Source organism: Rhinichthys klamathensis, unplaced genomic scaffold (genome assembly GCF_029890125.1).
Source record: "Rhinichthys klamathensis goyatoka isolate OS25496 unplaced genomic scaffold, OSU_Roscu_1.1 h1tg000099l_1, whole genome shotgun sequence".
Lineage (NCBI taxonomy): Eukaryota > Metazoa > Chordata > Actinopteri > Cypriniformes > Leuciscidae > Rhinichthys > Rhinichthys klamathensis.
The window spans coordinates 1,574,417-1,591,211 of NW_026606638.1; the positions used below are offsets into that span (position 1 = coordinate 1,574,417).

Here is a 16,795-nt window from a genome sequence, read left to right on the forward strand (position 1 = left end):
GATCTACCCACCCTCATCCGAGTTTTGAAAGCTTTTTCATTTTTGGGACAAGTATCCCTTTGGTGAACTTTGCTGTTGGTGAACACAGTAGCTTAAAATAAAGATAGGGATGTTTGGATACTGTTACGTTCCAGCCCCCAAAAGGGAGGGGAACCTGATAACCCACCGCTCGGGCCCACAAATGCCAGCAAAGGAGGTATGGAGTCGTGGTGCGAGAAAAGGACACAAATTCCAAATACCGTACAAACTAAGCTTTTATTTTTGCCACGGTAATAATGTGAATGATAAACAATAATAATTTTCAGGGAGAAAGGGGAGAGCTGGACGAACCAAAGAAAAGAAATAAAAGATACCCCACCACTAACCTATTCTAATTATACACATCACCTATCTGGCACACGATCAAGGCGCCCTAACCAAACTTACAGATGGTGGTCCGCCCAGGTCTAGCTGGTGTTTCTAGACAAAGTAGTATGCCTACGGGTGATGTATACCCCGGGGTAGCTCTAAATCTACTCCCCAACTCCCTATAAACAAATAAAGAAAAAGAAAAGGTTAACACATAATAATAATAATAATAATAATAATAATAATTCACAAACATCAAATGCTCAGTCCTGCTGTTCACAAGTTCCAAAAGTGGAACACAAAACTAGATTTACTAGCTAACAAATCAGATTAAAACATTGTCAAAGCATTGTCAAATGTTCCAATCATAATCTCAATAGATAACAATAAAGTTATCTACAAGTCACCAAGATCCCCACAAAGGAATACCAACCACACCAACAGCAAGAGCAGAGCAGAGAGTGAACCGATTCAAAACTAGGCTTTTTAAAGAGCCCAGCCAGCTGACGAGCGGGAGGAGTTCCAAGATCCAATCAGCCGTTGAACCACCAATCAGCTGCCGGAACTGTTACAGAAGTCATCTTACCTGTTAGAAGAAATACAAACACAAAAACCACAAGGAATGCCAGAAAAGAATCACTATAATACGTACCCAGCTCTCTGGGGACGTAACAGATACCCTGAGTATGCTGTTATTTCCCTGAAAAACAAAGCTACATTTAAATAACACCAACAAATGTTGTATTTCCACTCAACTAAATTAATTTACATTTGACCAATGACAGAAGAGTAAAATTATTGACTCAGATCAAGTATAAACAGGTCATTAGAGTAACAAGGCATATGCACTTTTTTCAGTGTATACATCATCATGGGAGGCCTATAGTTTTGTAACTTAATTCAGTACCCTGATTAAAGCTTCAGCAATTATTGTGATATATAAAAAAATATATATATACTTCATATATCCAGCTAAAGTAGACCTAAAGTGATTACATAATTACAGTTTGAAGGAAAAATTTGAAAATCTATTTTTTTGTACTGTAATAATTTCTTTTAAATGTCTCCTTGTATCCATTAAGATTATTTGATAAATATGCATTGCGTAGTGATTAATCAGAGGGCCGACAGCAACAATTATGAAGTGCAAGCAGTTAAAAGAGTTTTAGCATAAACCATGTTTACATGCAATAAACAAGTAATTCCCACACACTGCACTATTTTAGCAGGTTTTCCACTCAAGTGGCAGTTAATGGAGATCGCAGACAAACGCCTAAATCGGTACATCAGTACCATTCACATGAATAACGAAGATGCAATCTGAGAGAGGTTTAGTAGGTTGCTATACTCACTACACATTTATGCATTTGGCAGACGCTTTTATCCAAAAAGCATTGCATTTCAAGGAACACATTTACATTCTTATCAGTTCAGCATTTCAAGGAACACAATTACATTCTTATCAGTTCTGATGAGAAATGTAACAACTTTTAATGTCAGTTCCAGTCAAAACATGTCACAGGATTCGGAGATAAGTCTAAATATTTAACCTCACAGGCATCTGCAATTCATTAGTGCTCCTTTTAGAGCGAGCCTTGAAAAGGAGTCTACAGGGTGATTGAATCTCAAACCACACTCCTTTTTTTCTTTTCAACAGAAAGACTACTGCTAGTCAAATTCAGAAACATACCCGGGAAGGAAAAACCAAAACATCTCCCAACTCACATAGTTCTGACTTCCCAAATACAGTACAACGCATAATTCACTGAGATCATTTATAAGAGAAAGACTACTTTCCGTAGGCTACACAGTGTGAAATTAAGTTAAATTAGTACAAAAGTTAGAGCATAAGTGAAGGGAAACTCAGAGTATGAAGTTCTCCAAGTTATCACTGTAGATTGAGCTTTAGCCAACGTAGTTACAAACCATTAGTATCAGTCATGAACGTAAAAAGCTTAATTGAAACTACAAGCGAGAAGAAATTCTGTTTTGCCAAAAGGTATGGATATTGTATATATTTGTCACCATCTAGTGGCACAAGCATGAACTTCAAATACTTCCACACAAACAAATTCTATTAAAACAGATTTTATTTAGAAAGTCTTTTCCACAAAAACCATTTAATAAAATTAACTTTAAAATTGCCTCATGACTCCATAAATAATTTATTAAATCATTACATTTAAATCAAGTTATATTCAATAACTCACGTATGCCTGCATAGCTGCTCAGCAAAACAATGACACGCTGTGATATTAAAATTAAAGTCTAAGAGCGGTTCTTGCTGACCCAGTGAAATCGGTCCACCCTTGGACCAGAGAAGCCGTAGGAGGGCCTGTAGCCCATAAAACTCTTATGAGGTGGGTATTGTCCACCTGAAGAATGCTGCTGGTAGCCCTCAGCAACATATGGTTTTCTTTTAGGGTAATTCCCCCAGTTTTGCATGGGTGGGGGCTGCCCAAACTCACTGAACTACAGATGGAAAACAACAGCAATTAAACCAGTGCAAGTTTAAGAAAGCAACAAGTAGGGTTAAAGACATGCTAAGGGACTGAAAAGTGTATATATGGACTTTGTTACCTGGTATACACTGTTTGGGTTGGAGACCGTTGGGATGCATTTGGGCTCTGGAACTGAAAGACTGCTGCTATTGCTGCTACTCACAGTGCTGCTCACTGTGCTGCTCATGCTGGTGTTTCCTCCCTCATCATCAGAGGAGGTTCCAGAGTGGTAGTCCGATGAGGCCCTTTCCACCGCATTATTTATCCTACGAGAGAACTCCCCATCTCTTTTTTGACCCTCCAACTGGGTAACACAAAATGGGGTTGACTTCTCACCATACCTTTCGAGAACAAACAACACTTCAGTTTTGGAAGTTTGACAGTGGTACAATCAAATCATAAAAACTATTATACACTTCATTGATAGGCCAGCAAATTTAGCACTACCGGCAGGACACCTCTCCCGGATCAACCCAAATGGTCATTTCCTTCGGTAATCCAAGATTTTCATAAACAATGTCACTCTGGCGACAAGCACGTTCGATAACTGGGTCTCTTGTTTGAGTTTTGTTCATCCTTAGACACCTAAGAAAAGAAAAAGCCCTTGATTACTCAGTTACTTGATTCAGAAGTTAAGGTAGCATTAGGCTACTCACCTAAAAGCTTGTCCTTTGGTTGGTTTTTCTGGGTACCAATGACTTTTGTAAGTTTCAAAGAGCACTGAAGTTAGTTGCACAGCAAATCTCTCCCTCCGAACACGGTCCAGTTTACCATGTTTCTTTGCTAGTCTTGCAATAAAAAACACTGTTGCTGCAATCTCTTCCTTCATTTTCAGGTGGTGAGTCAATCAGACAAGCTAATTTGTTTTTGTTTTTTTAAAAATCTTAAAAGTAGGCAATTTAAAAATACAACTAACAAACTTGCTTTGTATTACAGCTACTTGATAAGTAGGCCTGTCACTCTGGTGTTTTGCTTCAGCTATGCAAAGTCATATTAGGTTCCACAACTAAGAATTTCAATCTCTTTGAACATCAGTCAGCTTTTTAATGTCTCAGGATGTGCTGATCTGTAATTAGATTGAACAGGTGTTTCAAATTGTGGGAGGAACTAATAATGTTCAAAATGAAGTCTTAACTAATCATTAGTCTCAGGTTCAACAAAGGGGAATTTGTTTTCCTAATCGTTGTGTGAGCTACCAAAGAAATTAAACATATATGTCAACAAAATTAAATGACACCCATGCTGAACCAATATACAAATAAGATAGCCTATTGTAAATGAGTGTGGATCTATTTTTGTCTGGACTCCCATTTATTACCATGATATCGGATTGGTTTTGGATAGACCCATCCCTAATTTAGTTGGCCAGGTTGATAACCAAAACAATATAGAGAACATACAGAGATTTGATTAGCTTCACAGAACAGTTGAGCAAACTTGTTCCCTAAGAACAGGTTGGGCCTGCAAGGAAGTGGTGATTTTTTTTTTTTTTTTTTTTTTTTTTTTTATAGTCCCTGTGGGCAAGCCTAGACCTGTCTTCACGTGGACTGAATGGTCTCTCTGGTAACGTTGTCCAGAGAGCCATTGTCCACTAAACACTGTATAGCATTGCCTCCCAACCGCTAACAACATAACTTTTCAGTGTTGACATAGATATGGGCCTCAGAGGCAGTTTGTTGTCTCCAAGCATCGTTACGCTTGACTTTTGTTTCTTTCAACCTAAGGAATGATAACAGGTAACGGCTGAGCAATGTATACTTTAATCCTTTGATATTAGGCTACTGTGGATTATAAACTGATCATTCCAACTATGATTGGATTAGCTTTAGAAGCTGTTGCTACAGATTAACGCACATTCAAAGTCGGTCTTACATTAATATTGTACACCCTAAATGAACGGTACGTCTAGTCAGACAATTTTCCGTGAATGAAAAAAAAAAAAATGACAATCCATTTAAAAAAATGTAAGCCTTTTTTCAAGATTTATGCATTTCAATTAATAGTAAAATTTAATCAAATTGAATTGAATTGAATAATACTTATAGGCTACATGTTATCCATATTATGAATTAATAATTTTAAATTAATAAAAATTTAAAATGCAGCTAAATGAAACATTTTGTATAAATCTAAATGGAACAAGGGAATGGACCATTAGTTTATGTGATTCGTATTCATAAAAAAAAAGAAAGAAAGAAAATATGTTTAAATTTAAGTTTACGATTTATACGAAATGTTTTAAGCTCTAGTTTGTTTTGTTTTTTTACTCTTAAAATTATTAATTCATAATGTGAACAATATGTAAGAATTATTCAATTCAATTTGATGGAAGTTTACTATTAATTGTAAATCTTAAAAAAGGCTTAGCCTACTTTTTTTGTATAAAAAAATAATAAGTTAGATTAATCAAAATATTCTTTAGCTCAGTGCGGGGAGTGCACAAGTGTAAATATTAAGTTTTATTGTTTGTATTTAGTGAGAGTAATGTTATTAAGAGTTCGTTGGTTTTGAGCCAATTAAGTAGGCTTACATTCCACTGATTTTACGCTTTTATATTTTCGCTCTTTGCACGGCGCGCATCTCTGTATTGTATAGGAGATATAGCGCCAGGATCAGCAGCGGTGAGCGCCGTAGTTCGCGCTCAACCGGCTCCCGCCTCAGATGGCGCTGAATTTGAACATACAATATCAGCCCTGGCTATAAATACAGACAGCTTGTGCTGGAATCCAAAGCAGAGGGACTTTGAAAGACGACGGGACAGAGAGCTCCCGGTGAGTTTCTTCACGTAGCCTACGACTGGCTCACTTTAAATGGTCGTTATGAGGAGGACCTTCGTTTTCCAGTTATGAATTGTTTTATTTGACAGATAAAGTTACCTATAATTAAAAAGAGGTAGCTATATATTCACATTCAACCCCACCTGGAGATGTGACGTCAGCAGGGTGGTAACAACAACAGATGAACACAAACCTGAGAGTGCAGAAGAATTCAGTCAGGTGACTTCTCGCTGAAAGACTAAAATTATTAATATTTGTTATGTCTTAGCATTCAGTGGGTATTACTTCTTTCTTCGATTTGGGTATGTAGCCTATTATAGATTTAACATATAGGCCTTATTTCAATGTATTGTTTGTTTTGCCAAGTGACTTTGTTGTTTGTCTTTTCTTCCTTTAGGTTTACATGGTACAAGCAGATTAATGTGCTGATATATTAACCTGTTGGGGTTGGTTTGTAGGCAGTGTTGTTAGCTGATTGTTTTATATAATCTACAATCACTAACCATACTGCCAACACAACGACCTACAAGGAAACACAGAGCTGATACAATTATTTGACGGCGTCTATGTATATCATATTGGTCTATTTGTCATTTTAAGAACAGCTTTTGTGAGATGCAGGTCTGACATGACTCTGGTGGATTTGTGCAGGTTCTGCTGGAGACATTAGGATAAAACAATGATGGAAATGGACCCTGCCAGAGGCTATACTGTGTGGTCATCAGGCAGTGTAGTTAATTGATTACAATCCTTATAGTAATCACTAACCTCACTACCAGGTGAAGACCAGTTGTAAAACAACTATTTGTTTTTGCTGTGTTTTTATAATATGATCTTTGTAATGAAATACATCTGAAAATAAAGTGAAACATATCACACATTTTTCTGATTTTGCAATTGATTAGATTTGGTGGTATTGCTAATTTTTGTATAAATATTTGTTCAATAACATTTGAATTTGTCAACTGATAACTGAGTTCAGAAAAAGTCTGCCTCTGCAAAATAAAAAATTGTATTATTTTAAATTTACATTAGAAAATGCTGTGGTAGGCAGAAATTTGCTGTAAAAAATGTCTGTTTTTTTTTTTTTTTTTTTTGGTGCCTGCATTTTACACATTGCTGTTGGCCTATATTTTTATATTGATTTATTATAAAAACGTATTTGTGCTGCTTAAATAGGATTTGTACCTTTATATACAGTAAATATGTGCAGTGTTATAGATAACAAAAATAACTGATAATAAGAAGAAGAAACAACCATTTAAGTAACACGCATCAGGGATTTCTGGAAACGCCATTTTACTTTTGTTCATCTTAAATTATGATTTAATAATTTCTTATAAGCTAATTCTTACAAAAAACACATAGGCTAAAAATATTTTACTCTACAATTACGAGTATTGTCTTGTTGGGTATATAACAGATTTTTACTTTAAAACATGAAGTTCTACATTCTACAATTAAGTAGGGGAGAGCGGGGCACAACGTAACGCTTCTTGACTTTCTCAGTTTGTGTATTAGGGTTTAGAGTATTTATTTTTTTCCCACATTAATTTCCCTCATGTCTAGTACAATTATGTGGTTTTGTTTTATTAATACAGTGTATACTTTTTTCTTGATTTACCCCGAAAGAATGGAAGTGTAATGTAACAACTTGCCCCATAGGTGGGGTACATTGCAACATGTGAGGGGCACATTGTAACATAAACCAAATGACAGCTTAAATCTGATCTAATCAAAAAAATATGCAAGTCAAACCTAAATATTTTCTTAATAAAATACAATTATTAACTTTTTCATATAAAATAATGGCATTTTTTAATAATTAAAAATAAACTAATTTTTGAGTTTGACAACAAACACACCAGAAAACACAGCTATACAGCATAGTTCAAAACAAAATAATGAATAATTTCTGAACAATGACTCAGTCTTTATTTACATGTTTCTAATGTTTTCACAATAAAATTCATAAAAGTATAGAATATAATAGCATATTTCTAATAGGGGCACATTGTAAGTAACGCAGTGTTACAACATGCCCCAACTGCACAACTGATGGGGTTTAAACCCTGCTAGTGTCTTCAGCTAGTTAGCGAAGCATTAAAGAACTATATCAACTGTTAAACAACAGATTGGAGATAAAATAATATCAGATTTAATTTGTCTAATTTTAAATAAACACAAAAAAATAGAGATGAAAAATCAACTCAAGTAAGAAATGTACTTTTGCTATGGTTAATAAATGTTCAGTGATATCATACAAAGATTTCTGAATTTTGGCGCAATTTTTTTCTCTATATAGTGTTGAAATGGCTAACTTAGTAAATACACCAAGTTTCGTGGAAGTATTTAAAACAAGTGTGTTACGTTACGTTGTGCCCCGCGCTCCCCTAATGTACATGAAAACATTATTGTCTGTAAAATTGTCCAGCCTAACTTAAACTTACTGTTAAAAAAAATCTTTTGTATTTTGTATTTTATTCCCTTTAAAATAATGAATATTCTGCTGAGTTGCCTCTCTTCTTTCGTTGCCTCTCTTCTTTCGAAATCCCCGGCCCCGCACTTCCGTTTACTGGTCTGAGCGTTTAGTCACCATGGCAACCGTAACACATCCTCGTGTGGCTGTAACCTATGGCTAAAACAGAAAGCTCGCTAACTATTATGACTGAAGAACTAAACGAAGAGGTTTTAGACAGTCTTTCAGAAATCGAAAAACTGTACACGGTATTTGATGGAGCGTCACAAGAAGATGTGGCATATGCGAAAGTTTTCTGGAACTCCCTTTCCCTACAGCCTCCAATAGAGTCTCGTCTCGTTTCAGCTGACATCAGGCAGCGGTTAAAAGTTGCGAAGACCCCGCACTGTAAGCGTGACGTTCATTCAGTGTATTTTGTACGTGCAAATTGTCTTAAAGTGCGTTGCAAACTTGTATGAATGAGCTGTGAAACGCTTAAACACCTTTAATGTTGTGCTTCTTATAGTGCTTTTTGCACCATTAGAGAAAATGCTGTTTATGGGCTTAAAAGTAGTCTATATTTTGTCGTGTAAAATAGAAATTGTAGTCTCTAAATACTGTTCAAAAGTTGTGGTGGCGCATGAAAAGGATTGAAATAAAATAAGAATTATTTTATTTTTAGCCACAAATGCTGGCGCAAACCAAGCGTCATCATGGTCAAGTAAGTATAGGCTATATAGGCTATATTGATTGTATGAGTGTATTATATATTGTATTATTAGGGCCTGAGCACCGATGGTGTGAGGACCCTCTTGGAATTGCTCTGTTTATGTATGAAATGTAATCTGTTTTGGCCTGTTTGTTTTCTTGGTAGAGAGGGATGATGAAATCCAGCAGGATGTTTATTTGAAGCAAAAACAAGAGGAGAGACAGAAATACATGGAGATGGTGAGGTCTCAGTGGCACTGCATGGACTGTTTTGAGTACTTAAGAAAAATGCTGTTTTATTCTGCTGAATTCTACCAAACAAACCTTTTTACCCTCAGCAGAAATACTAAATAAAGTATTTTTTTCAGCAGGTAGGTTTACATAGATACACCACAATGTTATAGGCCTATATATATATTTATATTGCATACTGTGTCTATGATTGGATCATTGCAGTAATCATTATGTTTCTAGCATGTTATATGTTTGGCAACTGTTCTTCTAACCATAATTGATGGAGTGTGTAGCTTTTCATTTCTTAAACAACCATGTAGGAAGACACATCATGGCCGTATTCCAAGATGACAATAGCCGCGTTTCCACCGAAATTACCCAGAACAATTTGTCCCAGGAAGGAACTTTTTTCCCCCAGACCTGTAGCTGTCACGGTTTCAACATTGTCCAAGCAGTGTTTCCCAACCCTGCTCCTTGAGGCACAACATTGTCCAACTCTTCCTAATCAATCACACCTGAATCAACTCATCAGCTCGTTAGAGACTCCAGAAATATATGTGTCAGATAAGGGTGAACTGATGTGCACTGTTGGTGTGCCTCTAAGAGCAGGGTCGGGAAACACTGGTCTAAAGTACCGTGAAGATTAGGCAAATTAGTCCGGTGACGTAGGACTGCGCGCGACTTTCCAGTTCCCGCTGGATTTCGTCCTCCACATAAGCTTAATGAAGCCTGAACCTCTTCGTCGGTTCATTAGTCTTAATTTTTAAACTCCATTGTTGATTCGAATTGGAAACACCTCTTACTGCACGCACGGCAACAGACTTTTATAAATGGTGGTTGAAATAAAATGCTGCGTGGAGTCAACCAATAAAAATGCTGCGTGAACTCAACCAATCAGCATGTTCAGCGCCCAAGTCCCACCCCCGAAAGTTCCTGAACTTTGAAAAAGTACTACCTTGCGAGCAGGGACTTTCTGACCTGAATTTTTTTTACCCGGAACTTCATTTAGAGCCTGGTCCCTGCGGTAGAAACACAAAGAACCACCCCAAAGTCCCTACTAGTTCCTGGGGAAAGTTCCTGCAGTGGAAACGCGGCTCAAATTGTGAAAGAATGGTTGGGAGCGAGCATAAAAAATAATTTTCACACACGAATGGGCTCCTCTGATTTGCCTATTTAAATCCAAACAACTTGTTTTGGCCAGGCAGTGTTCTCTAAGAATAACCCCCGACGGGGTGATGAGGACCCCGACACGAAGCGGAGGGATCTTAATCAGCCTGAAGGGGGTTATAGGCTTTATGCCGAGCGTCACGTGACCAAACCGGAAAACAGGTCTCATTGCATCCGCTTGTCAGAGAAAGTGTTAACGGCCGTAAGAACTAACTACGATATCTATGGATTTTTAAGGTAATCAGCTAACCTACTAAGTTCACTTTGTTATTGGTGTTTTATGCTATTTAAATATCTAAACGTTAGTGTGAAGAAGAAAAATTAAAAAAACTTTTAAATATCAATCTGCACATGCGAGGGACATTGGTTGTGCTCATTTTTGCTTGCTCCTTTTAAGTTATCTTGAGTAAAACCGCAAAAAAATTCATGAAGCACATACAAAAGACCTGAATCGGAAGCGATGTGATCTGTTCCCTTTCGAAGGGAACTCAACAATACGTCATCGACGTTATGGGGAACGCCTCAGGCGTGACAGGTGTCTGAAATCAAATATCAACTCACAGCAATAATGTTGACCGGCGACAGCCCGTGCATCATCAGCTTGAATGATGAGCGCGCAACCTGGATGTATAAAAAGGGTGCCTTGAAACCGTGACAACATCTTTTCGTCTTCAGGGACTGTTTGTCTGTTTTTTGAGTAGTCAACAAAAAGAAAATGAAGCGTGCAGAGAAGGGGAAAAATACTTTCTGCAAGTGTGCCGACCCGTGTCCTAGATATTTGACACCGGAGGATTCACACGATCTGTGTGTTTTCTGCCTGGGAGAAGAGCACGCGCGGGGAGTTCTCGAGGGAGCTTCCTGCGCAAACTGTGAGCGGTTTTCTCTGAAAACGCTCCGTTCTCGTCTGTCCCACTTCTCGAGGGAAGTGGGCGCGGCATCTGAACCCCGCGGTTTTGGTCCCGCTCGGGCTGAGGCTCGGCGGCGCTTGAGCTCGTGGGGCTCTCAGATGGAGCTGGCAGATCAGCTGGAGAGGGGCGTTAACCTCGCGGATGATCTGCCAGCTGACGAGGATGAGTTACAGGTCGATGTAGAAGAGGTTCTTTCTCTTTCTGATGGGTCTGTAACTGGTTCTGGGGTGGTGATGGCGCAGTGGATAAGACACATGCCTTTGGTGTGAGAGACCCGGGTTCGAATCCACTGCGAGACACCAATGTGTCCCCAAGACACTTAACCCCTAGTTGCTCCAGAGGCGTGCGACCTCTGACATATATAGCAATTGTAAGTCGCTTTGGATAAAAGCGTCAGCTAAATGAATAAATGTAATGTAAATGTTCTCTTCGGGCCGGGCAGGAGGTGGGTGTTGATGATGTTAGTTTGGTTGAGACCGAACCATCTCAGCCCTCCTGCCCAGTGTACGCTGAGCTGGTGGATGTTATGGGGCGCTCCACCGACAGATTGCAGCTGCAGTGGAGGCGCGTCCGGGAGGAACCTGTTCGTGGTATTTTGGACGATCGGTTCCTCCCCACCCGTAAGCCACCGGCTCGGACGAGCCTTCCATTCCTTCCCGATCTCCACTCTGAGATCGAGAAGGCATGGAAGAACCCGTTTTCCGCGCGTCTCTATCTACATCAGCGAGCTAGTTTCGCTGCTGTGGAGGGAGCCGCGGAGCACGGGTATGTGTCGATGCCGCCAGTAGACGAGACCTTGGCTAACTATCTCGCCTCTGGTCGGTCGTCTTCACTAGAAGCTGCACGACCCTGCCATCCAAGCCGCTCAGGACAACTTCGCGCTTGAATGGCAGAGCGTACACGGCAGCAGGTCAGGCGGGTGCGGTTCTGCACACCCTCGCGGTCCTTTAGGCCTACCAAGCCGACCTGCTGCGGGACCTCGATCAGGGGGCCGGCCTGTCCTCTGACGCGGTCGCGGAGCTGCGCCGCACCACGGATTTGACTCTCCGGGCCACCAAGCAGTCTGCGGTTTCCATCGGTCGTGCGATGGCTGCTATGGTGGCCACGGAGAGGCATCTGTGGCTCAACCAGGCTGACATCGGGGAGAAAGAAAAAACTTTTCCTCTCGATTCGCCGGTTTCGCCTTCCGAGCTTTTCGGACCTTCTGTCGAGACAGTGGTCGATAAGTTCAGGGAGGCGAGGGCGCGCTCTGCGGCATTTAAGAGCTGCATACCGCGGAGGTCCTCGGCCCAGCCCAGGCAGGCGGGAGGGCCTGGTCCGTCGTGGTCTGAGGATCACAGACGGACCCAGAACGCCAGTGTCGCTTCCCGTGCACCCCCTCCTCCTAGCAGGGGGAGCAGGGCGCGCAGGAGGCGTAACTCCCGCGGGAGGCAGGATCTCAGGCAGGTGATCCAGAGTAAGCGTTCTCAGACTGAACATTAGACATCACCTTCCTGGATCTTGTCTCTTACCCACCATCGCTCCCAGGCTCCTCCTACATCAGGCCTGGGGCGGGGCCCATGATGAGTTCAAGAATTCTCTGATGGCCCGCTTCAGCTTGGTTGTTAGGAGCGCCTTCCCTTGGTATTGTGAAACAGTAGAATTCAGGTTTCTGAGTTCCTGTGTCCTGGTGTGCTTCATTTCGCACGTTGCAGGTTTTATGTTGAGTGAAAATGTTTTTTCTGCGCAAATAACATTTTTCTCTTCTTTTTCAGAACTCGTCTCCTGTACAGAGCCGGGGACATGTTGGTAAGCAAAGGTAATGTATTGTAAGGTGAGCTGAGCTCCCACATGTTGTGGTCGCCAGGTTACAGGTCTCACCAGGCCTTCCAGGCTATGAGCTTCCATATGTCAGGTCACAGGCCTTATCCAGCCTTCCTGAATATGAGCTCCCACATACTGTGGTTATCAGGTTACAGGCCCCACCCGGCCTTCCTGATATGAGCTCCCACATACTGTGGTCGCCAGGTTACAGGCCTCACCGGCCTTCCTGGTTATGAGCTCCCACATACTAGGTTTCAGGTTACAGGCCTTACTAGGCCTTCCTGAATATGAGCTCCCACACACGGTGGTCGCCAGGTTACAGGCCTCGCCAGGCCTTCCTGATAAGAGCTCCCACATACTGTGGTAGCCAGGTTACAGGCCTCACCGGCCTTCCTGGTTATGAGCTCCCAAATACTGGGTATCAGGTTATAGGCCTTACCAGCCTTCCTGATGAGAGCTCCCACATACTGTGGTCGCCAGGTTACAGGCCTCACCCGGCCTTCCTGATATGAGCTCCCACCTACTGTGCTCACCAGGTTACAGGCCTCACAGGCCTTCCTGATAGGAGCTCTCACCTTCTGTGCTCGCCAGGTTACAGGCCTCACCCGGCCTTCCTGGTTATGAGCTCCCACATGCTGTGGTCGCCAGGTTACAGGCCTCATCGGCCTTCCTGACATGAGCTCCCACATACTGTGGTCGCCAGGTTACAGGCCTCACCCGGCCTTCCTAAGTATGAGCTTCTACATGCTGTGGTTGTCAGGTTTCAGGCCTCACCGGCCTTCCTGATATGAGCTCCCACTTACTGTGCTCGCCAGGTTACAGGCCTCACCGGCCTTCCTGATAAGAGCTCCCACATACTGTGGTAGCCAGGTTACAGGCCTCACCGGCCTTCCTAGTTATGAACTCCCAAATACTGGGTATCAGGTTACAGGCCTTACCAGCCTTCCTGATATGAGCTCCCACCTACTGTGGTCGTCAGGTTACAGGCCTCACCGGCCTTCCTGGTTATGAGCTCCCACATTCAGTGGTCACCAGGCTTCAGGCCTCCTCGGCCTTCCTGGTTATGAGTTGTCACATGTCAGGTTTCAGGCCTCACCAGGCCTTCCTGAATGTGAACTCCCACTCACTGTGGTCGTTAGGGTGTGGTTGTGAGCTTTTGACTATCAGGTTACAGGCCTCATCTGGTCTTCCTGATTATGTTAAAACCATACTTATGGTAAGTCACACGACGGAACGTCTTGTGTACTTTCTAAAATCCATTTTCATGGTAAGGGTCATGCGCTGTATGCTTCGGTCCCCTCCTATGTGGCCCAGACCCAGGTCTTTCACCACGGGTCCCACACTAGATGCGTCCTGTCGTCAAAGTTTGCTACGACAGACGCCTTTTTTCAATCCAGGCCTTCCTGGATTCGGAATTACTAAGTACATGCACTTTTGTTTCATGTACTTTCTAAAATCCATATTTATGGCCTTTCTGAAAGTAGCCCCCACATGGTGTGGATGTCAGGTTACAGGCCTTGTCAGGCCTTCCTGATATGAGCTCCCTCCTACTGTGGTTGTCAGGTTACAGGCCTCGCCGGCCTTCCTGGTTTTGAGCTCCCACATTCAGTGGTCACCAGGCTTCAGGCCTCCTCGGCCTTCCTGGTTATGAGTTGTCACATGTCAGGTTTCAGGCCTCACCAGGCCTTCCTGAATGTGAACTCCCACTCACTGTGGTCGCTAGGGTGTGGTTGTGAGCTTTCACATGTCAGGTTGCAGGCCTCATCAGGCCTTCCTGAATGTGATCTCCCACACATTTTGACTATCAGGTTATAGGCCTCATCTGGCCTTCCTGGTCATGTCAAAACCATACTTATGGTAAGTCACATGATGGAACATCTTGTGTACTTTCTAAAATCCATTTTATGGTAAGGGTCATGTGCTGTAGGCTTCAGTCCCTTTCTATGTGGCCCAGACCCAAGTCTTTAACCTCGGGTCCCACTCTAGATGCGTCCTGTCGTCAAAATATGCTACGACAGACGCCTTTCTGGCTAACTTCTTCATTCTGATCCAGGCCTTTTCTGGACTCAGAATAACTAAGTACATGCACTTTTGTTTCATGTACTTTCTAATGTAGCCCCCTCGTGGTGTGGTTGTCAGGTTGCAGGCCTTATCAGGCCTTCCTGGTTATGAGCTCCCATATTCTGGGTATCAGGTTATAGGCCTCACCGGCCTTTCCTGATGTGAGCTCTCAGGTACTGGAGCTCCCCACATAGAGGGTAATCAGTGCCCGGTTGCATAAAGCACCTTAAGTTTTTCCCTTAAGTATGATACTTAAGAGGCGATTTACCCTTACCTAAGAGAACAACTTAAGGGTGTTGCATATAATCTCTTAAACAGTTCTCTTAGGTAAGGGAAACATTTAAGTGTTTCACGACAGCAATCCTGGATTCACGTTATAAAAGTCTGTTGTTGCCATAGATACGCAAAACACTAACATGTCGGAATATCACGTGTCAGTCCAGTGACGCTATCATGCAACACCGCGTTAGCTCCGAACGTGGCGGCAGTTTGTGTTGTTCACCGTCTCATGCTTTGGCATTTGTTTAGGTTTTGTGAATGCACTTCTGGCTCTGTGTCTCGAAATACAGCTGAGTATATTTCCATAGCATACCTGTTTTCTTCTGTCATGATTCCTTTTAAAACACAGAATCAGCTCGTTCTCCTGTGAATTTTTTGTCGGCCACACACTCTCCGTGCGCGCACTGACTTAACGTTGTGATAGTTTACATGCGAGTCGCGTGTAATGACAGACAGACAGCCGTCTAGTTTGATAGCGATGTCAAATATTGCGCGTCGATCAAATCGGTATTCTTGCAACAATTTTTCATGGCTAAATTGGTCCAAAGGGTTCTCCCTATTCCCTATGATCTTCAGCTGGTTTCATAAATTCAGCCATGTCGTCTTATTTTTGTCCGCGTTACTCTTAAGGTTACGATTTCCAAACCTTAACTCTCTGGGGTCGGCGGTCTCGCCGGCGATACCAGCTCACTTTTTTCCTTATCAGTGCAAAAGAGACTCAAATTACTCTGTTAATTTTGATCTTACATATAAGTGTTGTACATCATTAGATCCTGTTAAGTTTCTATTTTTTTTGTGGATACTCACAATAAAAACAAAGTGTTGTGCTTTTCACCAAATAAAGAAAAACAAACATGATGCGAGTTTTGCGTTCTCTCTGTCAGTGAAGTCCATTCTGAAACGCGTCCTAAGATTAACTGTAACTCCGCGATTACTTGTCACACAGGCACGAGAGGTTTTTCTTTATGAAGCTTGAATTCTCTTCTTTTAAATGAAGTAATTTATATAAAAAACAAATATTCTCAGTTTATGCAATCTGTATGAAAAGAGAGTGCTGTCAGTATTTTTTCCCCCAGCTCATTACACTTCATTACGCGTTAATCTGACACGCCCACGGACGACGCGCGCTATTCAAACGCAAATGTCGAGGCAAGCCATGACAACGCCCACATCAGCTGTTCCACCGCGGCGGTAAAATGTGTGGTGTATTTGCTGCCTTTTACCGCTAAGAGGCGCTACAATCATAGACTCTGAAAAGTGTTCGTTTATTCCGGTTTATTCTCTCTAATGCGTAATCTGCTGCCGCACCGCGCTGATTCAGAGCGATTGAAAGCTGGTAGCAGAAGAATTCAACAAGTGAAACGTAGTTAAAATAATTCATAATCACAATACTGAAATTAGGCTACTGAAATGTAATTGAATAAATAATGAAAACATTTCAACATAAAACATTGCAATAAAAACATTTAGGCTACATGAACGAGGCTTTACAACTTTAACAGCGTACAGACGATAGCTCAGTGATCAACGCAACGACACGAGCTTCGAGGA

General features: G+C 41.6%; 2 protein-coding genes across 2 annotated transcripts in view; one reads left to right on the forward strand and one right to left on the reverse strand.

The window, feature by feature from the left end:
* Window positions 1–2,497: 2,497 nt before the first annotated feature.
* On the reverse strand, window positions 2,498–3,970 carry btg4 (B-cell translocation gene 4). The gene is made up of 4 exons (XM_056252866.1): window positions 3,506–3,970; window positions 3,297–3,434; window positions 2,929–3,190; window positions 2,498–2,820 (listed from the first exon to the last, which is right to left on the reverse strand). Exons 1-4 carry the CDS (start codon window positions 3,676–3,678, stop codon window positions 2,617–2,619), a joined length of 777 nt encoding a protein of 258 aa, XP_056108841.1. The 5' UTR covers window positions 3,679–3,970; the 3' UTR covers window positions 2,498–2,616.
* Window positions 3,971–8,184: 4,214 nt separating this feature from the next.
* The window catches only part of hoatz (HOATZ cilia and flagella associated protein), a 30,375-nt gene continuing 21,764 nt past the window's right edge, over window positions 8,185–16,795 (forward strand). The window contains exons 1-3 of the mRNA XM_056252923.1: window positions 8,185–8,492; window positions 8,767–8,800; window positions 8,963–9,032. Coding sequence (XP_056108898.1) covers window positions 8,261–8,492; window positions 8,767–8,800; window positions 8,963–9,032 — 336 coding nt within the window. The 5' untranslated portion in view covers window positions 8,185–8,260. The remainder of the gene's footprint in view (window positions 8,493–8,766; window positions 8,801–8,962; window positions 9,033–16,795) is intronic.

Excerpts from the sequence above, each read along its gene's own strand:
- btg4 (XM_056252866.1), bottom strand. The coding sequence starts at position 3,678 with ATGAAGGAAGAGATTGCAGCAACAGTGTTTTTTATTGCAAGACTAGCA. Across the intron at positions 3,435-3,505 it reads ACCAAAGGACAAGCTTTTAG|GTGTCTAAGGATGAACAAAA; the intron begins GTGAGTAGCCTA and ends TTCTTTTCTTAG. Across the intron at positions 2,821-2,928 it reads ACCCAAACAGTGTATACCAG|TTCAGTGAGTTTGGGCAGCC; the intron begins GTAACAAAGTCC and ends TTCCATCTGTAG.